The sequence below is a fragment of the Panthera uncia genome, chromosome D2 (assembly GCF_023721935.1).
Source record: "Panthera uncia isolate 11264 chromosome D2, Puncia_PCG_1.0, whole genome shotgun sequence".
Classification (NCBI taxonomy): domain Eukaryota; kingdom Metazoa; phylum Chordata; class Mammalia; order Carnivora; family Felidae; genus Panthera; species Panthera uncia.
In genome coordinates this window covers 12,702,450-12,727,717 of record NC_064818.1, presented here as the reverse complement: position 1 = coordinate 12,727,717, position 25,268 = coordinate 12,702,450, and the positions used below count along the sequence as shown (strand labels likewise).

The window sequence follows — 25,268 nt, the reverse complement described above, 5'->3', positions numbered from 1 at the left end:
ATACTATGTTTATTTACTCTTATTATTTTTTTTTTCTTTTTTTTTTTTCAACGCATTTATTATGTTGCCTGCTTTTTTATTTTGGGGACAGAGAGAGACAGAGCATGAACGGGGGAGGGGCAGAGAGAGAGGGAGACACAGAATCGGAAACAGGCTCCAGGCTCCGAGCCATCAGCCCAGAGCCTGACGCGGGGCTCGAACTCACAGACCGCGAGATCGTGACCTGGCTGAAGTCGGACGCTTAACCGACTGCGCCACCCAGGCGCCCCACTCTTATTATTTTTTGAGAGAGAGCGAGCACGAGTGGGGAAGGGGCAGAGAGAGAGGGAGACACGGAATCCGAAGCAGGCTCTGTGAGCACAGAGCCTGATGCAGGGTTCAACCCACAAACTGAGGGATCATGACCTGAGCCTAAGTCAGATGCTTAACCAACTGACCACTCAGGTGCCCCGAGCAGGCAACATATTAAAGGCACTTGCCTTGGAAATAAGATAAGAAAAGAATAAAGCTATAATTAAATTCCATAAAACATCTATCTTAAACAAAGGACTTTTTGTAATAAAGAATGAGATCCTAAACACGACCCACGAGGCTAAGTCTGTAATTATATTTGAATTTGTGGATCTGTCCATCTATTGTCTTTCTTCCTCACTGGAGTAGAGGTCTCATGGTGGGCCAGGAGTGGTTTTCTAAACGGGTGACAACATACCACATAATATTCATTTCAAATTCAGGAATTAATTCACATAAATAAGATTAACATTAATGAGAATATACTAAGCTTCTGAAATGAAATGCCAAGTACTTTCCTAATCCTTGTACCACAGCATCACGGAGAATGAAAGACAGTGTTTCTGACACCACCACAAACACCACTTGTTTACTGAAAGCTTATCATTTTAGGTCTGCCTACACCTGATCATCCCATATTTACTTTGAGAAATTCACCTGTCACTGTTTTAAATTTGAAGCAAATCTGAATAAAAGAAAAACACAAAGCAGAGATTCCAGCACTATAAATGAAAGCGAACGCTCCCTCTTATTTTCAATCCGTGCTATTTTAACTACCTACTGTGGGGTGACAGTGAATGTTCTGAATACTACTGAGCAAGTGTCCTTCAAGAACGCTAGCTTAAAAATTATTGAGAAATAACATATCACACGTTTTAAAAAGGACCCTATCCTGGGTGCCTGGGTGGCTCAATCGGTTAAGCGTCGGACTCTTGATCTCGGCTCAGGTTGTGATCTCACGGTTTGTGGGATGGAGCCCTGGGCTGGGCTCTGCGCCGACAGTTCGGAGCCTGCTTGGAATGCTCTCTCCCTTCCTCTCTGCCCCTGCCCCACTCATGCTCCGCCCCCTCCCTCTCAAAATAAATAAACTTAAGACAAAATAGAAAGGCACCTATCCTAAGGCAGAACTGTGTATTTACTTGGTTGGGGTCACACGATCGTAGAACATTGGAGCTGCTCAATTTCACTACGGTGACTCGGCACTTTCTGCCGTACGTGCTTTAAAATACACACGATTCGCTGTTCCATACTCCCGGGGTTGATGTAAAAGTAAATTTAGAAACACTTCATGTGTTAGAAAATGCTGAAGTATGCCGAACAACCTCAGGAAAAGAAGGAGGGCTTACCGTCATGACTCTGAGAACTCCCCCGCCATCATTTACTGTCACTTTGTGCAGATTTCTTGACACGAGGCCCTGGAGGTCTTGGCTCTCCCACACGATTGTACCTTCAAAGCTCTTTTTGTGGAAAGATGAAGTAGAGTCAATTTCTTTATTGTTGTCATTGAGGTTTTAAGTAAGTTTTTCAAGAAAAATCAGTTTTTTCCTAAGACCTATTGGTTAAATGTTTATCCCAGCTACTCCGACACTACTGTGGACATTTTTTGGTGTATACTCTCGAGTCATTTTTTTTTTCATGCACATCTGAAAAAAACAAGTACAAAGAGTGTGGAGACAATTTTGCACACTGCTGTTTGCATTTCCCACTACACTGAAGCATCTCCTGAAGCTACCGCAGCTCTAACAACCATCCTTTTTCGTATGTATCTAACATGCCATTGCATGCATGCATCCCGAGTCAAACACCTCCCTGCTGGCAGACATCTGGGCTCTATCAAATATCTAATATGGGTGCCTGGGGGGCTCAGTCGGTTAAGTTTCCGACTTGGGCTCAGGTCATGATCTCATGGTCCATGGGTTCGAGCCCTGCGTCTGAGCTCTTAGCTCAGAGCCCGGAGCCTGCTTTGGATTCTGCGTCTCCCTCTCTCCCTGCCTCTCCCCCACTCACACTGTCTCTCTCAAAAATAAACATTAAAAACAAACAAAAAAAAAAAAAACAAAAAAAAGCTAATAAATCACGTTTTGGTGTAAATGTTTATTTTTCCCTAATAGTTTGTTTTGTTTTAAGGTAAATTTTCTGGGGTGAAATTACAGGGACAAGAAATAGAGATATTTTGTATGGATTTTGGACACAATGCCTAGCTGTGTTTTCAAGAGGAAATTATACTAATTGATAGCATCTTTCCCAATTTACAAAAATACCAACTGCACTGTATTCTTCCAAGTATGGGATATTGGTAAAAGCAAAGAAGTTTAAATCAATTTAGTAGATTAAAAAAAACGATTCCTCATTTAATTGTGTTTCTTTTGATTTCTAGTGATGTTTATAAATTATATAGTCTCTTCTGGGAATTCCCGACTCATACTTCTTTGCCATTTAGCTGCTGAGTTTTCTATTTTTCTTATTAATCTGTATTATCTGGTAATCAATAATCCTGCGTATATATCACATGCTAAAACAGTTCTTCGGAATTGTTTGCCACTTAACACTATGGGTTGTTGTTTCTTCTTTTTAAGTTAAAAGGTCCGTAAGTTTTATCTTGTCAAAATGGACAAGCTTTTCCTTTGTGATTATTACCATTAACTTGTGGGCTTAGAAAGTTACACTCCCCTGCCCCAAGGTTTGATACACATTTACATTCCAGTGTCTTCTAATTTCTCAGTGGGTGCTCAGCTGCTCCCTTCTACTGCTCAGGCTACCTCCACGGTCAGCCCCCCAGAGGGGCTTGCTCCAGAGATCCAACGGAAGGCAGCCAGCTGCCACCTTTTCTCCACCGCATCAGCCTTCCTCTCCTAATACCACTTACCACTCTGCTCTCCCTTGTGTACGTTCCTATTGTCAAACTAACTGCTCCCACTAGAATGCAAGCACCACGAGAGCAGGGATCTTGTCCGTTTTACCAACCACTAGGTCCCTGGCACCTAGAATGGCTTGACATACAACAGGCACCTGAAAAACATGCACTCAATGTTGAACTCACAATTAATTGGAACGAATTTTGGTCTAGAGCACGAGACAAAAGATACAGCTTTAATATTCTTTAAAATTTTTCACATATTAAAATTAAGTGCTTTAGTGTCTCAGTTATCCAGGATTATAAGGAAACTATACGAAACTGAATTTGTCCAGCAAGCTAGGCCAATGGTTTGAAAGCTTTTTTTTTTTTTTTTTTTTTTTTTTTTTTAAAGCATTACAGCTTTTCTGTGGGAACAGATAAAAACACTGACAGAGTCCGGATTCCCCGCACAGTGTGTCACCTTATATTCAGCTAATGGATCCTTCTTCTGCATTGTTGGTGAGACTCCTGATATACGTTGAGCAGCTCCAGGGTTCCTGAGAGCAGGCCCACACTCACACTGCGGTCGTCACTGCCTGACTGTGACGAAAGAGAAAGTGGTGCCGACCTCACAGGGCTGTGCGCAGGGTCGGTGACAGCGCGCACAGCACAGTGTCTTTGCTCAGCACAACAGAACTTTGTGACCCCTGGGAGGAACGCAGGCAGTGACATGCCCCTTTAAAGATCTCACTGTCTTATCTTGGAAACGTGCAGATAATTTCTGTGTTCTCCCTGGGTGGCCTTAACTCTCTATTCAACTTGACATTGCACCTCAACTCTGTAAAAACAAACAGCAATCCCACAGAAGAAAAACACACGACCGGGGAGAAATACACCAAATATGTTGGGAAACAGATGGACAACATCATACTCTGCTAGCTTTTCTATATTTTGTCAAGTTTTCAACAGTGAATCTGTATTCTTTTCATGTGTTTTCATACTTTTATGATCAGGGAAAAAAATTTTAAACCAAACAAATGTATATGATGAAATAAATTTGGGGTCAATCTTCTTTCAGGCATGAGCCGTTCCTTAAGTTTTTGAATGTCTACTATGTAGCATGCTGCGGGCTATTCGAAGATTTGAAGAAACGCAATCGCTTTCTTCAGATCATCGCGATGTGCCACGACACGTTCAGTAACAAAGGAGAGCCATCCTGCTCGGGGAGTTCAGACAAAATTTCAAATGACTGTGCCAACGGAGCTAAGTCTTGAAGGCATGTGAGTCAGAAAAGTGAGAGGCAGACGAAATAACACATCAAAAGGCAGACTTGAAAGAGCACCGCGTGTTCAGAACAGTGGTAAGTGCTTCAGTATTGCCGAAGCGCAAGGCTGAGGGAAGCCGACGTAAAAGGCAGCCTAAGGTCGCCTGTGGCTGCTGTAATGGAGAGTCTGTCCTTCATCTCGAAGGCGGTGGGAGGCGCTTAAGTTTGCAAGCCCAAGGGTGACACGTCATAGCTGCGATTTAGAAAGGTCACTCCGGCAGCAGCACAGCCCCAGAGCGGCTGGCAGGGAGAAGGGGAACTATCACAGGAGTCCAGGCGAGAACAAGTAAGACTGCCTTCCGAGAAACTGAGGGAGACAGAAATCTATGGAAAAATACTCAAGCTCATAGACTGGAAGCATTAATGTGGTTAAAATGTCCGTACTACTCAAAGCAGCCTACAGATTCAACGCAATCTCTACCAAAATTTCAACGGCTTTTTCACAGAAATACAATAAATAATACTAAAATTTGTATGAAACCAACCAAAAAGACCACAAATAGCCAAAGCAATCTTAAGAACGGAGCTGGGGCACCTGGGTGGCTCAGTTGGTTAGGCGTCCGATTCTTGATTTCGGCTCAGGTCGTGGTCTCGCGGTTTGTGGGATCAAGCCCCACATCAGGCTCTGTGCTGAGTGCAGGGTCTGCTTGGGATTCTCTCTCTCACTCTCTCTCTGCCTCTCCCCTGCCCCCCTGCACTCTCTCTCTCTCTTAAATAAATAAACATTAAAAAAAAAAAAAAAAGAACAGAGCTGGAGGCATCATGCTTCCTGGTTTCAAACTATATTATAAAGCTATTGTAATCAAGCGGCATGGTTTTGGCAAAAAACTGACACAAAGATCAGCGGAACAGAAGAGAGAGCTGAGAAATAAACCCACACACATACAGTCAATTAATTTACAGAAGAGAAGGCAAGAATATACAACGGGGGGAAAGGACAGTCTCTTCAATAGATGGTGTTGGGAAAACGGGACAGCCACATGCAAAGGAATGACACTAGAACACTACCTTGTACTATACATAAAAGTCAACTCAAAACGGATTAAAGACATGAACATAAGACCTGGTCCCATAAAACCCCTAGAAAAAAGTGGGTAGTAAGCTCCTTGACACTGGTCTTGGCGATGATTTTTTGGATTTGAAACAAAAGCAAATGCAACAAAACCAAAAATAAACAAGTGGGACCACACTGAACCACAAAGCTTCTGCACAGCAAAGGAAATCATTGACACAATGAGAAGGCAACCTATGAATGGGAGAAAATATTTGCAAGGAGTTAATATCCAAAATATATAAAGAACTCCTACAATTCAATAGCAAAAATCCAAATAATCCAATTAAAATATGGGCAGAAGATCTGAACAGACATGTTTCCAAAGACAACATGTAGCCAACAGATACATGAAACGATGCTCGACATCACTCACCGTCAGAGAATGAGGTTATCCCCTCACACCAGTTAGAGTGGTGACTACCGTCAGAGAGACAAACAGAACGAGTGTGTTGACAAGGATGTGTAGAAAAGGGAAACAGTGGCTGTAGCCATGGTGGGAAAGAGTACGGAGGGTCCCGAAAAAAGTAAAAATATGACTACCCTACGATCCAGTAATTCCACTTCTGGGTATTCATCCAAAGGAAATGAAAACACTAACTTGAAAAGATATCTGCGCCACCATGTTCACTGCATATTATTTATAACAGCCAAGACGTGGAAGCAACCTAAGTGTCCTCAGGTGAACAGATGAAGAGAATGTGATGCGCACACATGCACACACAGAGGAATATTATTCAGCCATAAAAAGGAAGGAAACCTTGCCGTTTCCAACATGGATGGAACTTGAGGTCATCATGCGTAAGTGAGGGAAGTTAGACAAAGACAAATACCGTATGATTTCACTTATATGTGGGACCTAAAATTTTTTTAAAAAGCCAAAAACAAAACACTGAGCTCATAGATGCAGAGAACAGATGGGCGGTTGCCAGAGGCAGGGGCTGGGCGGATGCGCAAAACGGCAGAAGGGGGTGAAAAGGTACCAATTTCCAGCTATACAATAAATAAGTCCTGGGCATGTAATCATGTGCGGCACGGTGACCACAGTTAATAATGCTGTAACGTGTATCTGAAGATGTCTAAGAGAGTCTATCTTAAAAGTTCTCATCACAAGAAAAAAAACGGAACTGTGGAGATGGCCGTGAAGTAGGCTTAGTGAGACCATTTTGCAGTACTGAATCATTATGTTGTACACCTGAAGCCAATACGTTATATGTCAATTACATCGCCATTAAAAAAAAAAAAAAAAAGACTGGCTTCTGAGCTGAATGAAATGCTTACATTAAAGGAAACAATGTCTCTAATAACTGAGATGTGCTCTGGGGTTGAAGCTGGTAAAATCAATACCTTAAAACAATGTATCAAGTGGCCAAACCCAAAAAAGCTGGTGAAGAGAGAAATCTGGCAATGTAGCAATGTCCAGTGGGAGAAAGACACAGGAATTAGAAGATATAAAGCATCCTATCACATCCTACCTGAATGAGCCACGTCCCGCTGTTGTAATCGAATTCAGTGATCAAACCAAGCAAGCACCGTTCAGATTTGGGTTTTTTGGTGCCTGAGATCCCAGTTAGGAGATCCCCAGGTAGGGGTCATGACTTTCAAATTAAATAAGCTAACACCCATTCAAGTCGAATGAATGGACATTCTGGTTTACAAACTGGTCTTCTGTGAATTTATTCAGTGTCACTCAGTGAGAATCTGATCATCTCCGAGTGAGCTAACCGGAAGGTCAGGGCTGGACCTGAGAGCTAACTGTGAGACCCCTGGCAACGGGAGGCTGCTCTGGGTTAATCATGTGTCTTTTTCCTGGCAAAATAGTCTCTTGCCCTCGGTGTACTTTCCTCTAAAACTTCAATAGTGGTAAAGTTTGGAAGAACTGATACCAGATCTGTTCAGGAGAAAGAACTGATAGGATTTAGTGAGTGCCTGGATATGAGAGTTGAGGATAAATCCCACAATTCTGGTTTGGGTGCCTTGGAAAAAAGATACTAGTACCCAATACTGAAAATACAGGGAAGAGGAGAACAGATGGGACGGAGATGATATGACAATAATAATAATAAATTGTATATATTATTGCTATTATGACATCACCATTAGAATGCCCCTGGGACATTCACGTGGAGAAGTTCAGTTGGCAGAAGTATGTACCTAAGAGAAATGTGGGCTATAGTTGGATTGAAGAGCCATTAGCAAATAGGTGGTGATGGATAGAGTTTGCCTTGGAAGGAGTAAAACAAACAGAAAGCTGGGTATCAAATCTGAACGATTAAGAGCAAAGCGAGAGGGGCACCTGGCCGGCTCCGTTGGTGGAGCGTGAGACTCTTAACCTAGGGGTTGTGAGTTTCAGCTCCACCTTGGGTGTAGAGATCACTTAAAATCTTTTTTAAAAAGAGGAAAACAAGGGAGGAGATAATGAAGTCCCCAGGGAAGAAGGACTGGGCTGGATGTGGCTGCACCAGAAGCACGTGTATCATATAAGCAAAGAGAAAGATGCAGTCAGGTAAGCTAAGGACAGAAAGTGTGCCTTGGAGTTGGGTCCCTGGAATCTTAGTGACCGCAGTTTCAGATGAACCATATCCTAACTAAAAGCTATAATGACCAAATAAGAACGCTTCTCCTTGAAGCTACGTATCTGGAAACTATGACAAAACAAGTGATTCTCTGTCCTGTCCGCTCAACGGACACTTGACGTTTACGTGCCTTGCTGTTTCCTGTGGCTCCTGTTGGCACCCAAGGGCACCCCCGGGATCGGGTTATGATAACAACAGCAACAGTGCGGACTACACTGAGGACTTGCCAGAAGAACTCATTGGCCCCCAAAACGATCCTGCTTCATTCGCTGAACTTCCACAACCCTGCGGTTACCAGGGAAGCGGGGAGCTGTGTGTTCTCCCCCTTTGCTGCACCTGTTCCTCCTCCACGTCACAGCTCAATTTCCACCTCTGGCTTCTCTCACATGCCCTCCTGGCTCCGATACAAAGGAATCAGAAAGCCAGGGATCTCTTCAGATGAGAAACAACTTGTTTATGGCAATTCCCTGCAAAGGCCCTAAAACCCAAACCGGAGCTAGGAAAAACAGCACGGCGTGAGTTGGAAAAGTGAGATCTCGTACGTCATCTCACCCATAATGCTAGCACGCTGTCTACAACCCCTTTCCCGTGTTCATTCTTTTCTGCCCTGCTTCTAACTTCCCATCCAAACCAACAGGTGGGCTTAAATCTATAGTATTTTTGCACCTGTAAAAAACTTTAGCAATTTTCTTACGGACTGGAGAAATGACTACAGCCAAAGAACTTCAACTTTCATAAACATGAAGTGTGTAAGTACCCAAACTGCTAACAATTATGTCTCTAGTGACTCAGGTGAACAAAAATAGTCTTTTCATTGAAATTAGTTTCAGGTTTCAACTCCACTATTAACGAAAATACGAAATTAGAGAAATATTTTAAGAAAAGCACATAGCAGTCTCCATTTAAATTTGTGACTCCCACTGAGATTTATGCTTTAGTGCGTCACACAATGAAGACATTACAGGAGACCTGCTTACTTGACAAGCTCTACTGCTGACACGTTACTCCAGGACACTCAAGTGTGGAGGGAATAAGATGATGAACAAATCATCTTCTACCCTCTCGAAAATGGCACAAATGATGTTTTTCTTCTGTCATTCTGTGCTGATGATATGCAGGCAAACCATTCATCGCTATGGTTTTTCCTGTGTTAATAAGCCTAATTAGGCTTGAAGCAACAAAAATGAGTATCTACGCGCAATTAAACGTGATTTCAACAAAAACAGGAGTTTGTGTAAAAGGACAGAATTTTTAAAGAGTGTTTTGTTTTTATAAAGCTGATATGTATTTATTACAGAACACTTAGAAAAAACACAAAAAGAAGAAAATAAAAGTCATCCATAATCCTACCTCCTCACCACGAGGTATAGCCACTGTTAAATAACTGCATGCTTTAAAAAATTTTTTTTAAGTTGATTTATTTTTGACAGAGAGAGAGAGAGAGAGAGAGAGAATGTGTGAGCGTGAGCTAGGGAGGAGCAGAGAGAGAGGGAGACACAGAATCCGAAGCAGGCTCCAGGCTCCGAGCTGTCAGCACAGAGCCTGATATGGGCTCGAACTCACAAGCCGTGAGATCATGACCTGGGCCGAAGTCAGACGCTTAACCAACTGAGCCACCCAGGCATCCCATGCATATTTTAAAAGAAAAAAATATTACTTAGAAGTAGTGAAAAGTAAAAAGTCAATTTTGCTTGAACCTTAAAGTGACAAGGATCACCAGGCCATGGACATGAAAAATCTTTTTTTTTTTTTAAATCTTAACTAAGATGCCCACTCACCATCCCAACATTTAGTATCTATTGCTAGATCACCATCCTGACCTCAGGCCAGTTTTTATTTTGAAAAACTTCAAAGCTACAGCAAAGTTGAAATTAACACCCAAATCACCTAGACTCACCAGGTGTCAACATTTGGCCACATCTGCTTTATCTCTGTTTACACATGCATTTTTTTGGTTGTTTGCTGTTGAAAAACTTCAAAACAAAACGTGGACATCACGACATCCAACATATATTTCCAAAGAACAGGGACATTCATTCTAACAGAAAGTAGTAATTTTTGTGGACTAATAAAAATTCTTAATTCCTTCCAGCTGACCAAGATAATGGGCCAGACTCCAAAAAACTGATTAGCCTGAAGTATTAAAGCTTATTTTCTTCCTCTTTGCCCCACACTGTGACTCCTTCCTCTTTTTGTTTTTTAAAGTTTATTTATTTGGGAGAGACAGAGACAGTGCATGCAGGGGAGGGGCAGAGAAAGAGGGAGAGAGAGAATCCCAGGCAGGCTCCGTGCTGTAAGTGAGGAGCCCAATGTTCCTTTCATGAACAGGACAGTCTCTACAACAAAGAATTATCTGGCTCAAACTGCTGATGGTGGCAAAATTTAGAAACTCTTTAAGAGGAAGGGGTCAGGGGTGCCTGGGTGGCTCAGTCGGTTAAGCATCCTACTCTTGGCTTTGGCTCAGGTCGTGATCTTATGGTTAGTGAGTTCGAGCCCCACATCGGGCTTGCTGCTGTCAGCCGGTCAGCACAGAGCCCGGCTTCAGATCCTCTGTTCCCCCTCACTCCCTCCCCCGCTTGTGCTCTCTCAAAAATAAATAAAAACATTAAAAAAAATTAAAATAAACAAATAAACACAAACCAAAGAATGGCTTCCTCAAAAGCTGAGATCTAATACGTAGCATAGCTAAGCCACTACTCTTAATTAGAAGATACCTTTTACGGTACATCACGTAACAAAGAAAAAAGTTCATATATGAAATTAAAAGGAATACAAGGACACAGGAAAATAGGCATTCTCATATAATGCTGATGATGACTCAAACTGATACAAACTGCTAAGCTGCCCTCCAGAAAGAAATCGTATGCCTCAAAAATTCGTAGCAAGTCCAAACCAACAACTTACTCTAAGAAAATAACATTACGTACACCAAAGAGGAAGGAGCATGAGGATGCCTGCTACTGGTTGTTGTGTAACAATGAGAAATTGGAAATTTTTTCCTAGTGCATTTTAGTTTCACTTTTATTTAAAATGTTTTTAAGCAGAAGTTCATGTACAGGTGAAATGAAGGCGATCCCTTTCACATCTACAGAATTTACATAGATAGTTCCAACTGCTTGTACTTAACTCGAAAGATCCACAGCGTACTGTAAGATGTGTTGCAAAAGTAAACAGAACCCACAAGACAGTGGTAGGAAAATGTCTCTTGGTTAGCCCGCAGAACCGATCAGCTGTCTAGCGTCCACGTTTTAGCTCGCCTTTGACGTTGCGGCATTGAACTCTACGGGAGATCTAAAGTGACTCCCAGAGATGCTTGGGAAACTGATCCCTACCGTGGTTCCAAAGCACTGAACTGAGGAATGGACTCAGAACAGACTGATCCAGCCTGGAAAGGCTGAAGCTGACGGATGAGCGATCTGTTCATACCCAACCGTGCAAGGCTCAGCAGCCAAACTGTGGCTTTACCGCAGGACTATGAGGCGCTTGGCAGGTGGGTGAGGGGATCTCTAGAACACATGTGCTTAAGACTGGACCTAGAAGGATCTAGAAGGGGACAGCTCTTCTCAGACATGTTCCATAACCTGGAGAGCTTTATTCACCTTGGAATTGTGGCCGATCTCTCTGCAATTATCCTGTCTGCACTCACCACCCCCATCTTTAGATTAAGTAAACTACCTGACTCATTCAAATGGTGTCTGCATCTGGTGTTTCCATCAGCCCGTACCTATTATTAAACTTTGGCATTAAAACAGTCATGCCGTACTCTGCTAAATAAACCATGGGAACACGAATGCTTTCCAAAGAGTGTGGTTTGGCAGCCCCTGGGGCATCCTGGAGCTCCGTGGCAGTCCGATGCAGACAGCCACATCTCGGTACACAATACACGCACCGCGGTAGCCTCACCTACACTCTGGAGAGCTGTCCTCATACAATAAAAAACGGAGTGCCTGTCTCTGCAGAACGTAACCTGGCCTACAAAGGACTGAACTGGTATCACGGCCTCTTCCTTATCCCCCATACCTCGGGCAAGATGAACTGCTCCACAGGCTTGTACCACAGCTTGTTCACCTGCACACCACAGCTCGGAGGACTAAAACGGGCCACGAAGAGGGCCTCCTACGGATGGGGGGGAGGGGGAGGAGGCGAGAAACAGGAAAAAAACAAAAAGAAAAGACTTCATGTTAGTACATCTGCAGCAAGTTTGCAAACCTCTTCTGTCTTGGTCAGCATAATTCTCGATGGCCCAGCCACAGTTAATACAGGTCTCCTGTCATTTAGACATCATTTGTGTTTTCCCGTGAAATCGTGGTTATTAAATAGGTATTTAAGATAACGAAAGTTGTCACGAAGTTCTAAAACACTAACTAGGGGCGCCTGGATGGCTCAGTTGGTTAAGCATCCGACTTCAGCTCAGGTCATGATTTCGCGGTTCCTGAGTTCGAGCCCCACATCAGTCTCTGGGCTGACAGCTCAGAGCCTGGAGCCTGCTTTAGATACTGTGTGTCAGCTCTCTCTGCCCCTCCTGCACTCATGCTGTCCCTCAAAAATAAATAAACATTTAAAAAAATGTTAAAAAGATCCGAAAGTAATCCTAATTTCTAGATCAGGATAACAGTGGAATCCAGAGACCTGCTGTTTTAGTTATGTGTTTGAATTTTTGTATCAGTGAAACTTAACCACAATAAAACATAAACTCCCATACCTGAGTCATTTCATGAAGCTCTCTCACTGTAATCATAATGGCTGGAATCATTAGTAGGATTTGTTCCCTCCTGCTTACATTTATGTAATTAAGCACATTCACTAACTACAGATTCTTTAGAAAAGGCAGGAATAGGACAAAATGCAAAAAAAATAAATCTAATCTTAAATTGATTTACATATTTACTGGTTGCTCTCTAACACTGTATCTGTTACTAACAATTAATGTTCAAAATAATACAGAAGTAAGTTTAATGATGTCTAAAAAAACTGAGTTCTTCTATAGATAACAATTCTATAGATAACAATTATGAACACTGGACAAAACCAAAAAAAAAAAAAAAAGATCTGAAGGCACTGGAATGTGAACAGGATCAATACTAGGAAGTATGGCACATTAAAAAAAAACAAAAACATTTTTTAAATGGTTCTTAGTCTGAAGGCACACCTTGCAAGGGCAACTAGAAATTCTAATTAAAAACTGCCATTATTCTGGTTGAAAAAAATCAAAGGACAGAGTTGGGATAAACACACCAGCTACAAAGTGAGGAAAATCCTGAAAAGGAAAGGGTCAAAAAGAGAGAATCCTAAATTCTTCATATAAATTCTGCCCAAATCTGTGGCTGACTCAGAATCATGACAGCCACATTCAAAGCGGAATCCAAGTAGCCCATCAAAGTCCCAAAGAACTGAACAGAGATTTCAGCTGCTGCCCATTGCAAAGGAGAAAAAGTCTAAAGTCTCTCTCAGCCAATGTAGCTGCCTGCCTAAAACAAACAAACAAAAAAATCAATACTCTGCATGGAATATAATTGGATCCAGAGATCCTGCAATGAATTATTCACAGTATCTAGGATATAATCCAAAGTTACTTGAGAAAAGATACACAAGGAAAATGTTATCCATGCTCAAGAGAAAAGATGATAATCAAAGGAGACAGATTTCAACATGATTCAAATACTAGAATAAACAGACAGTATTTTAAAGCCATAATTATAACTAAGGTCAAAGCTGCAAAGAAAATATGGTCAAATATGAATGAACAGGAAATTTCAGAGAAATAAAACTACAAAAGAGAGTTAAAGGGAAATTCTAGAACTGAGAAGGACAATATCTAAAATAAATTCACTGGCCAGGCTTAACAGCAGATTTGAGATGCCAGAAGAGTCAGTGAATTTGAATACAGATTAATGGAAATGATCAAATCTGAAAAACAGAAAAAAGGTCTAATATACATGTAATTGGAATCCCGAAATCAGTGGAGAAATGGGGTTGAGCAAAATTTTTTGAAGACGTAATAGCTGAAGGTTTCCCAAATTTGGTAAAAGACAAACTTACAGATTCAAGAAAGTTGGCAAACCCTAAGCAGAATAGACACAAAGAGAAAGCCACACCAAAGTGCAACACAATCTAGCTGCTTTTAAAACCAAATATAAAGAGAAAATCTTCACAGCAGCCAGGAAAAGCAGGCAAAAACCACATAACATATATCCTCCCGGAGGCAGTATGAAAGCTAGTTGGCTGAACACCAGACACAATGGAGGCCAGAAAATACTGAGCTGACATCTTAAAAATATTGAAGAGAAAAAAAATCAATCCATAATTTCTATATCCAGAAAATATTCCATAAGAAAAAAAGGAGGGGGGGGGGACAGAATAAAAGCAAAACAAAAACATTTTCAGAAAAATGAAAACTAAGCAAATTCATTACCAGTAAACTTGCATATTCAGGAAACTTCAATATTCAGGAAGGAATGAAGAGCACCGGATAAGGTAAATATGTGTGTGGGCAAATATAAAAGATTATACCTTCTCTAAATGACTTTCATACACATTTAACTGTATTTTTTTTTTTAATGTTTACTTGTTTTTGAGAGAAAGATAGAGGGACAGTGCGAGCCGGAGAGGGGCAGAGAGAGAGGGAGACAGAATCCAAAGCAGGCTCCAGGCTCTGAGCTGTCAGCACAGAGCCTGATGCGGGGCTTGAACACACAAACGGTGAGATGATGACCTGAGCCGAAGTCGGATGCTTAACCGACTGAGCCACCCAGGCGCCCCCACATTTAGCTGCTTAAAGCAAAAGCTGTAACGCTGTATTGTTCTTATATTTTACATGAAAGGGTACACAACAACAAAGAAAAGTTTAAGATGTGTATTATAGTCTTTCCGTCAACCACACACATGCAAAAATAGTAATACAAAGACTGTAGCTGAAAGGACAACAGAGAAATTAAAATGGAATCCTAAAAAATATTCAAACCCAAAGAAGGCAGGAAAAGAGGAACAGAGAAATGAAAAACAGTGGAACAAACAGAAAACAAATAGCAATATGAAAAACAGAAATCTAACCACTTCAAGAGTTGCATTAAATGTAAATGGATAAACACTCCATGTAAAAAAGTAGAGATTCTCAGACTGGATAAAAAGGAAGACCCACCTACATGCTGTCCTCAAGAAACACAATTTCTAGCAACATAAAAAAAAAAAAAAATGACATATCTTGACCAAGACGAATAGGAGGTTGGCTTAACATTTCAAAACCAAAAAATGTAATTCATCCCACTAACAGAATAAAAAATAAATAAGAACGCTGGTAACATTCTATATGCCCACTATCAGGAGAACAGATAACATATTGCTGGAATACAACTCAGAAAAAAAAAAAAAAAAAAGGAAAAAAAAGGAAAAGGGATGGGGCGTTGGGTGGCTCAGTTGGCAGAATTTGCCCTCTTGGTCTCAGGTCTCAAGCCCCACATTGGGCACAGAGCTCACTTAAAAAAAAAAAGTAAAAGGGAAGGGAAAATTCACTAATACATACAAGAACATGTATGGGTTACAAAAACACGCTGAGTGAAAAAAGCCTTACACAGGAGAGTACTTTTTGATTCTATTTACATATAAAATCCCACAAGAGGCAAAACTAGTCAATAGTAACAGAAAAGAAAAAAAAAAAAAAAGGCTACCTCTAGGAAAGGGACAAGGGGACAGGAGTTTGGTTTACACAACCTTGTGCAGTTTAAACTGACTGAGGGGTGCCTGGCTGTCTCAGTCGGAAGAGCACGTGACTCTTGATCTCGGGGTCGTGAGTTCAAGTCCCATGTGGGGTGTAGAGATTTCTTAAATAAACTTTAAAAAAGTAAATAAATAAAAATTAAAAACCACAAACAAACATTAAAGTCTAATTAATGACATGTATGCTGAAGTGTTTAGGGCCAAAGTGTACTGATGCCTGACACTGACTCTGAAATTCAGTAAGGAAAAAAAAAAAAAAAAGATCGAGAAACAACTATGTGCATGATAAAGCAAATGCAGCAAAATATTAACTATTGTAGAAATCAGCTAGATACATGGGTGTTCACTGTAGAATTCCGCCAGGATTTCTATAGTTTAAAACCCACAAATGGATCTTTTCAAATGCAATTCCTCACTGACATACTCCTTCAGATATGCTCTATGAACAAATCAGATTTCCCCACGTATCAGGAACACAGTTAAGCCCAGCTGTTTTAAACTTTCATTCCCTCTACATCCTCATTACAAAAGACCTTTGAAGCAGCTGTCAGCCTTGCATTATAGCGACAGACTTTCAGGCTTGGAACAGAGACAATAACACTCGCTTATACCTCAGAGTCCCAAAGTTTTTACGTTCACTATCAACTTTTGTAATTCCTTAGGCTTTAGGGGATTTTCGGTTGGGAATTTCTAATCTGGTCCAATTTTTTTCTTTTCTAGATACAAGACTGTTATTATCCATTGGTATTCTCTTCCCAAACCAGCATATTAATATATTATGCTATCGTGTATCCAATTAGTAAGGGAAGTCTTCCAACCACAGGTAATTATGTAGTCTCCCAATCTGCTATGTGCCATGAGGAAAAAGCTGGTGTTTTTTAAAAAGAAAACTGGGGGGAATTTGTAAAAAAAAAAAAAAAAAACCAAAACAGTGCATACCTCTTGTTCTGCCTGATAAAGCTTGACAGTGATGTTCCTCTGGAAACCCACATCGCTGGCGTCATAAAACACCCCAAGACTGGTAATAACAATCGGGTAGAGGACTCGGAAGGTCACGCTGACAACCTGGTCCTCAGAAATTCCTGATGAGGTGTCCTCAGAAAGACTGAATGCCTCGATTTCCTGGTTCAAAACTAAGGATGTAAGGAGAAAAGGAGTTTTACGTAACCAAAGAAATATAATCTTATAATTCACAAATGACAGTAATTAAAAAAACTCTCCAGAAATATGGCTGCTTCCAGGAACAAAAACAAACTTATTTTGAAATTTAAGAATGAAGTTCTCACCCACATCTTGGTAAAATATTTAGTTATCAGAACAACTTTAGTAAGTTTTTGTATACACGTGGGCATATACATGTCCAAACGCCACAGAGGAATATTATCAAAGGCATCTATCTATTAGGAAAGGTTGGATAAACAGGGATATTAAAAACAGTACCTAATGCAGTCATAAATAATGAGAAAATTTAGTCTTGCTCTGCAAATTCCAAAATTCCTATTTCTTGCTGGGCAATTTAAAATATTTGTGATGTCGCTGGGGTGCCCGGGTGGTTCAGTCAGTTAAGCACCCAGCTTCGGCTCAGGTCATGATTTTGCGATTCGGGAGTTCGAGCCCTGCGTCGGACTCTGTGCTGACGGCTCACAGCCTGAAGCCTGCTCAGATTCTGTCTCCCTCTCTCTCTACCCCTCCCCCACTAGCACTCTGTCTCTCTCTCTCCCTCAAAAATAAACATGAGAAAAAAAACTAAAAAATAAGTAAAAAATAAAAAAATGAAATACTTGTGATGTCGTAAGACAAAAGTACTTGAAATCACTTCCAACAACGCTGAAAAACCCTATGCAATACTGGTAAAAGAGGAGCACGTCACACACAGCAAGCATTTCATCACATCCCGTGCACCAGGCCCCATCACGCTCGCATCTTCACAACTGCTACGTCGTATGGCATTATGTGGCATCGTGGGTTACGATACTGAGGCCTGGTGATTTCAGCGACTCGCTCAAGGTCACAGAAAGTGGCAGAGCCAGGAATCAACCCCAGGTTTATTGACTTTGAACTCAGTGCACTTTACACTCCCTGGTCTAAATCAAAGCCAAAAACTGTCCTTTTCAAATAATATTTTTAATTACCATAAATGAATCAGGCCCGATTACATGAAGGAGTTCACATGGCTGAGAACATCGGTGCCACTTTGTGAAGTAATATAAAGACCTATTCTACAAGATTTTCTCAAAGTCCTTTGTATCTTTTAGAGCTGTGGCTTTCCAATTTTGCTGCTCACACAACCCCATCAGTTAAACACATTTGTATACACACTCATATATTTACTTACAAAATATGCACATATATTACTGTTACCAGTGTGCTCAGTCTATAAATATTACGTTTTATTTTCAGTTAAACAGAAATTCAGTCTTCTTCTGACACCCAGTGGATCATTTGGATCCCTACCTAAGAATTTCTAGAATGCTCTTTTACACTTAACAGATGCTCAATAAAATGTGACTAAGTGGAATCAATTGCTCCTACCCAATCACATACATGAGCAGGAGGGTGAAAAGGGAGGATACACTTTTTATCATGAGCTGGGCAAACACTGGCCAGGGAGTCTAGACGCTAAATAAACTGGATGACGGCAGAAGTTTTTCTTTTTCATACACTCAGTAAATTTAAGACATTCAAAATATAAGCATGTATGTTAAAGGCCAACAGGTTAAGCATATTATAACATAATTACATATCTATTTAAAACAGATGGACCTTGGACTTCAGGCTACCTAGACACAGGAAACTGTGTTGCTTTGATAATGCTATATTAATCAACTCTTCTACACAGCCAGAGTATCATGATGATTAGTGCTCATGATGACCTTAAGGTATTAAAATAAACCTAAATGCTGTCTGAGTCATCAAAAACGATAAAATTAGATTCAATATAAATTTAGTTACTCATATTTTCTAAAAATTTGTAAGCTAAGTATTACATATATGAAAATCTTCTATTAACCGACAGCTCCACTCTCTTACTATTAATGAATAGTAACCCTCAAAATAATAAAAGCCTGGTTAATTTAAGGTGACATTTTTAAAAATTTGATTTGGTTTTGGATTTCAAATGTAATTCGTTCTAGGCTACTCTTACATCATCGGTAATACATTTTATTAGGCTCATGGTCCCTCTGGGACTACAGTGCAAGCGAAGGGACCTTCTCTCAAGAGAAACACAATTGCCCATGAAATTGTAATTGCAACATTAACTAAAAGATTGGGAGTAAGAAACCTCTGCTTTACCCTACAGACCTGAAAATACGGTACAATTTATTTAAAAAGCTGATTGAAACTGAACTTTATAAAAGGCAGGTTCTTTAAAATAAAATTAACTACCTGCTACATCCCAAGAACTATTCTAAATATTATACGTATATACCAACTTATTTCATCCAGTCAGTCCCTATGAGGTAAGAACTTTCATGTCCACTTTATGGATGATGAAACTGAGGCACGGGGCGCCTGGGTGGCTCAGTCTGTTAAGCGTCCGACTTTGGCACAGGTCATGATCTCATGGTTTGTGGGTTCGAGCCCTTTGTCGAGCTCTGTGCTGACAGCCCGGAGCCTGGGGCCTGCTTTGGATTCTGTGTCTCCCTCTCTCTGCCCCTCCCCAGCTCACTCATTCTCTCTCTCAAAAATGAATAAACATTAAAAAAAAAGGAAACTGAGACACAAAACGGGTAAATAATTGATCAAAGGTCACACCTAGAAAAGGCAGAGCCTAGATTTAAAGCCATGAAGCCAGACTCAAAGCCCACACACTTAACTATCGCTACCTATAAAAGTGAGGTGTATATAATCATACAGGTTTGACAAATCTCAAAATACCAGAAGTCATAATCAGCACATTTAAGACTGAAAAGTTTAATCTCCCTTAGAAACACAGTTGAAAATAGGAAATGTGGATTAAGAAAGATAAACGGTTATACAATCCACAATTACCTAAAATCGGTTCCCTGGTAACAAAGGGAACCCAATCAGGACCATCTCTCTGCCCCATTAGAACTCCCAGAAATCTTGAACTATAAGGAATGTGAAATATTACTCATATTTAAAATTTTGGGGGGCACCTGGGTGGCTCAGTTGGTTAAGCGTCCAACTTGAGCTCAGGTCTGATCTCACTGTTTATGCGTGCAAGACCCGCATCGGGCTCTGTGCTGACAGCTCAGAGCCTACAGCCCCCTTCGGATTCTGTGTCTCCCTCTCTCTCTGACTGTCCCCCGCTCCCACTCTGTCTCTCTCTCTCTCTCTCTCTCTCTCTCTCAAAAACAAACGTTAAAAGAAAAATTTTTTTTTAAATTTTTTTGCCATTTCTTTCTTTTGCAGAAGCTTAGACAATAATCCTAAGAGAAAGCCGATTCACAGTATTTGTACCAAGGTCACTCTAACTCGACAAGACAGTGAAGTGAGCAGTTATCTCCAAGTTCAAGATTCCGTTATTCAGGACTTATCTAGGCGTGAGGAATCTCCAGATGCATCTGAATCACGCTGAGCAGCTAACTCTCCTGGATCCTGAAGTTATGTATATCTATAAAGACTGAACAGTGATCAGTCAACTGTCAAAAAAGATGAAAGCTACACTTGGATGAAAGCTGAATTTTAGTCTGCTAAATAAAAATGGACCACGGGGGCTAGGGAGCTTAGCAGCTTTTCGTCCACACCAGACTTGTACACGGAGTGACAGGGCTGAGGAAAAAGGCAACTCACCTGGATTCGTGATGTTGAGCAGTCGGCAGGAGTAAGGGTCTTCCCTGTCTTCCACGGGCACCTCGCAGCCACGAGCACCTATTATGAACTTGACAAGCACACTGAGAGAGACGTTGGCATTAACATCAGATACTGATCTTTACTTTGCACACACACGTTTCTCACACCCACATCAGAGCTTTTGCTTTGAGACACAAGTATTTATGACGTTCATTCCAACTTTCCTTTTCCAGTCCAGCAAAAGAACCAGCAACCCAAAAGTCGCCAGCCACCAAGTGACTTCCGCGTAAGCCCTCTACTGTCGTGCTGTTTTAAAGCAAGTCTGAGTGTTTGGCCTGGCCGCCAGCAGACGCTCACACCAGTTATGAGCAAACTACAGTAAAGCCAGTTTCTCATGCCCCGACCCACAAACATCTCTGTCTGCAATCTTCTTGACTTGCTTCCTTCTATGTCAGAAGGTATTCCTTTGCTCCAGATCAGTCTGTCTATGCAAGAGGAGGTCCTCTCCTACACCTTTCTTCGCCGGTTACCTGTACCGTGTGGTCCCTTCCCTACACATTATAAATACGATGAAGTGTTTTTTGTGTTTTTTTTTTTTTAATTTTTTTTTATTGTTTATTCATTTCTGACAGAGAGACAGCATTAGCGGGGGAAGGGCAGAGAGAGAGGGAGACACAGAATCCGAAGCAGGCTCCAGGCTCTGAGCTGTCAGCACAGAGCCCCACGTGGGGCTCCAACTCATGAACTATGACATTATGACCTGAGCCAAAGTTGGACGCTTAGCCGACTGAGCCACCCAGGTGCCCCGACGAAGTCTTGGTATTAATTTCTGTATAGCTGCCATCCCTTCCTTGTCTCTACCCTTTCCTTTAAAGTCCTACAAAGGAATTAACTAAAGTTGCAGGCTCTAATTTCTCACGTCCCACTCATTTTATAAAACAGAGATTCTAACTTCGATACCCAACACTTACACTGAGATGTTTACCCCAATGTAGCCACTGATTCACTGTTAAATCAACAGATGCTTTTCAACCCTTCAACCTGTGGTTCGATAGCGCCACCTCAAACCTGTGGTTTGATAGCCTGGACAGGGCTCTTTCCCCTCCGTTACACGGCCGGCTCAGTCCCCTCACTGGCTCTTCTTCCCCAGCTTGTCCATTAGGGGAGATGACTAAAGCAGGGCTTTGCCCTTGTCTCTTCCTTTTCTTTTTTGCTTGCTCTCCCTGGACACGGTTTATTCCTGAGGCTTCAACTGGCTTGAGAATGATTTCTGAATTAGCGTCTCTAGTTTGGACCCATCTTCTAAGTAAAAGGTCCCTATATTCATTGGACACCTTCACCTAGATGGCCTACAGGTGACAGGTGCTGGAGCCTGTGCCCACTGGCTTGAGAGAGCCAACCGCTAAATTTTTGGGAATTCTGTGGGCTGGTTATTAAGCCTGGCCTTTATTAAATTACATAAACTTACAATTAATACATTACATTAAAAACAAAGAAAATACCTGAGTTAATCGTTTCTTAATTATTTCACTGTTATCTATGCTCTTGAGGTTATTTTTATCTATTCTATCCATGTGGTGGAAATATAATGGTGTGCTAATTAATACATACCTTCCCCAACTCTATGTTCAGAGATGTTGCATTAGTTAGTTCAAAGTGGTCACGGTGAGAGTATTTACACCATGGAAGGGAGCAAACACTACAAATAAGGGTTTTATTTATTGTTTTGTTGACTTTAAGTGATGGGAGGGGGGAAAAAAGTAAATGTTGGAGGAAAAGGTAATGCAGATTAAACTTAAAAATGTGCCATGTCTGTACAGATCAACGCAACAGGACAGAGAGCCCAGAAATAAACCCACAATTATATGGTCAATTAATCTATGACAAAGGAAGTAAGAACATCCAATGGGAAAAGACAGTCTCTTCAACAAATGGTGCTGGGAAAACTGGACAGCTACATGCAAAGGAATGAACTGGACCACTTTCACATACCATACACAAAAATAAACTCAAAATGGTTTAAGACCTAAATGTGAGACCCGAAACCATAAAACTCCTAGAAGAAAACAAAGGCAGTAATTTCTCTGACATTGGCCATAGAAACATTTGTCTAGATATGTCTCCTCAGGCAAGGGAAACAAAAGCAAAATTAAACTACTGGGACTACACCAAAATAAAAAGCTTCTGCACCGTGAAGGAAAAAAATCAATGAAACTAAAAAAAGGCAACCTACTGAATGGGAGAAGATATTTGCAAATGACATATCCAATAAGGGGATAGTATTCAAAATGTATAAAGAACTTACACAACTCAACACCAAAAAACTAAATAATCCAATTAAAAATAGTCAGAAGACATGAATAGGCATTTTTCCAAAGAAGACATCCAGATGGCCAACAGACACATGAAAAGATGCTCAACATCACTCACCATACAGAAATGCAAATCAAAACTACAATGAGATATCACCTCGCACCTGTCAGAATGGCTAAAATCAAAAACACAAGAAACAAGTGTTGGCCAGGATGGGGAGAAAAAGGAACACTTGTGCGCTGTTGGTGGGAACGCGAACTGGTGCAGCCACTGTGCGGAGGGTCCTCAAAAAATTACAGATAGAATTACCATATGATCCAGTAATGCCACTATTGGCTACTTATCCAAAGGAAACAAAAACACTAATTTGAAAAGATATGTGCATCCCTGTGTTTACCGCAGCCAGTATCAGTCCATGGAAACAACTCCAGTGCCCACTGATAGATGGATGGATCAGGGACATGTATAGATATACGATGCAATATCACTGAGCCATAAAAAAAGAATGAACTCTTGCCATTTGCAACAACATGGATGGATCTAGAGAGGATAATGCTAAGTGAAGTAAGCCAGAGAAAGACAAAACAGACTCTTAACTAGAGAAAACAAACTGGTGGTTACCAGAGGGAAGGTGGGGAGGGGGGACAGCTGAAATACGTGAAGGGCACCCTTATTGTGGGGCGCCTGGGTGGCTCGGTCAGTTAAACATCCGACTCCTAGTTTCAGCTCAGGTCATGATCGCACAGTTTGTGAGTTTCGGCCCCGCCTCGGGTTCTGTGCTGCTGGTGCGGAGCCAGCTTGGGATGCTCTCTCCTTCACTGCCCACCTCTCAAAATAAATAAATAAACTTAAAAAAATTTTTTTTCTTTAAAAAAGAGCACGCTGCTCATAATGAGCACTGAGTACTGAATGGAACTGCTGAACCACCCTATCATACTCCTGAGATAATGCAACAACTGTATGTTCATTATACTTGAATTAAAAATAAGTAAATAAAAATTAAAAGACAAAAGCTATGTGTTTGTAGCCATCCCGCTGTGAATGGCACAAAAAATTGAGGAAATACTCTTCCACTGACCAAAACCTATCATCTGATTCAGCAAAGAAGCTGTGGACTCTACTGACTGAGAATAAACTTCCGGCACATACCTCAGCTGTCACTTTAGTTTTACTCTTTAACTTAAAGGGAACGTTTATGTCAGAACTACACTCTTTTGTCAGTGGCAAGCGTAAGTCAAGTCCAAAACAATAAAAGCATTCACAGGAGAATCTGCTGGCTACACGGAATTTGTAATAAAGAGTATCATACGAGTCATCCTGTCACTTGTGTGCCGTACATCCTTTGTATCAACAAAACTTACCGCAAACATACACGTACATACAAACATACTCATTTCTCAGAGAGCCAGCTGGTAAACACTCACTAGCACACCACCGCCAGGAGCTACCACAAACTCAACATTCCCACAGCGGACTTCTTTCCCATGACACCTGCTCTTCTCATCTGGCATTTTCCGTGTCGACTGATGCTTTCACTATTCTCCATGTTAAAAGCTAGCAATCCTCCTCCTCCTCCTCCCCCCCTTACCGACGTCATTTTCCTCGAAGGTCACGCTTTAGTCCAGCCCCTCGGCCTGTCCCCACGGCTGTTGTGCGTGACCCGGCCGCTGCCTACCCCTTGGTCCCACACCCTCCCTGCTCTCTTTACCTCATCATCCCTGTCTCTCCGCCTCTCTTTCCTTCCCCGGCGCTTCACCTCACTCTCGCCCACAAGCCCCTACCCCACGTGCTCCAGTTACATGGCACTGTTTGGGGTTTCCCCAACACTCCAGGCTGTTTTCTATCTCTTTATATCACAGCACATATAACATTTTATTACACTATTACATCTACTTCCTTCCATTAAACTTCCCCCATAAAGACCCAGGCTACACCGTGACTATCTTTATATTCTACCACGAGCAGCACACTAGCTCCGTGCAGAAGATACGTTGTGAAGTTGACAACTTATTTATTTTATTACAAAGGCTTGTAATTAAACAAGGTCCTGGAAATATATGTGGAGTCTGGCTCCTTCAGTGAAATGCAAGATTTGAAAGCAAGCCACAGCCACAGAAATGCCAACACTTTCTGTTACTAATGGCCAATTAAGGCAGAGTACCATTTATAAACAACTAGCATTTAAAATAAGAGTGCAGGGATGTCTAGGTGGTTCACTCGGTTGAGCGTCTGACTTCAGCTCATCACAGTTCGTGAGTTCGAGGCTCATGTCGGGCTCTGTGCTGACACCTCAGAGCCTGGAGCCTGCCTCGGATTCTGTGTCTCCCTCTCTCTCTGCCCCTCCCCTGCTCATAAGCACTCTCCCTCTCCCTCTCTCTCTCTCTCTCTCAAAAATAAAAAGATTAC

General features: G+C 41.4%; 1 protein-coding gene across 3 annotated transcripts in view; it reads right to left on the bottom strand.

The window, feature by feature from the left end:
• Positions 1-25,268, bottom strand: part of B3GALNT2 (beta-1,3-N-acetylgalactosaminyltransferase 2) — a 75,226-nt gene that overhangs the window by 14,432 nt on the left and 35,526 nt on the right. For all 3 annotated transcript variants that reach the window (XM_049644974.1, XM_049644973.1, XM_049644972.1), the window contains 4 exons: positions 20,550-20,650; positions 16,731-16,924; positions 12,099-12,194; positions 1,638-1,748 (listed from right to left, as the gene is read on the bottom strand). In XM_049644974.1, coding sequence (XP_049500931.1) covers positions 1,638-1,748; positions 12,099-12,194; positions 16,731-16,924; positions 20,550-20,650 — 502 coding nt within the window. The remainder of the gene's footprint in view (positions 1-1,637; positions 1,749-12,098; positions 12,195-16,730; positions 16,925-20,549; positions 20,651-25,268) is intronic.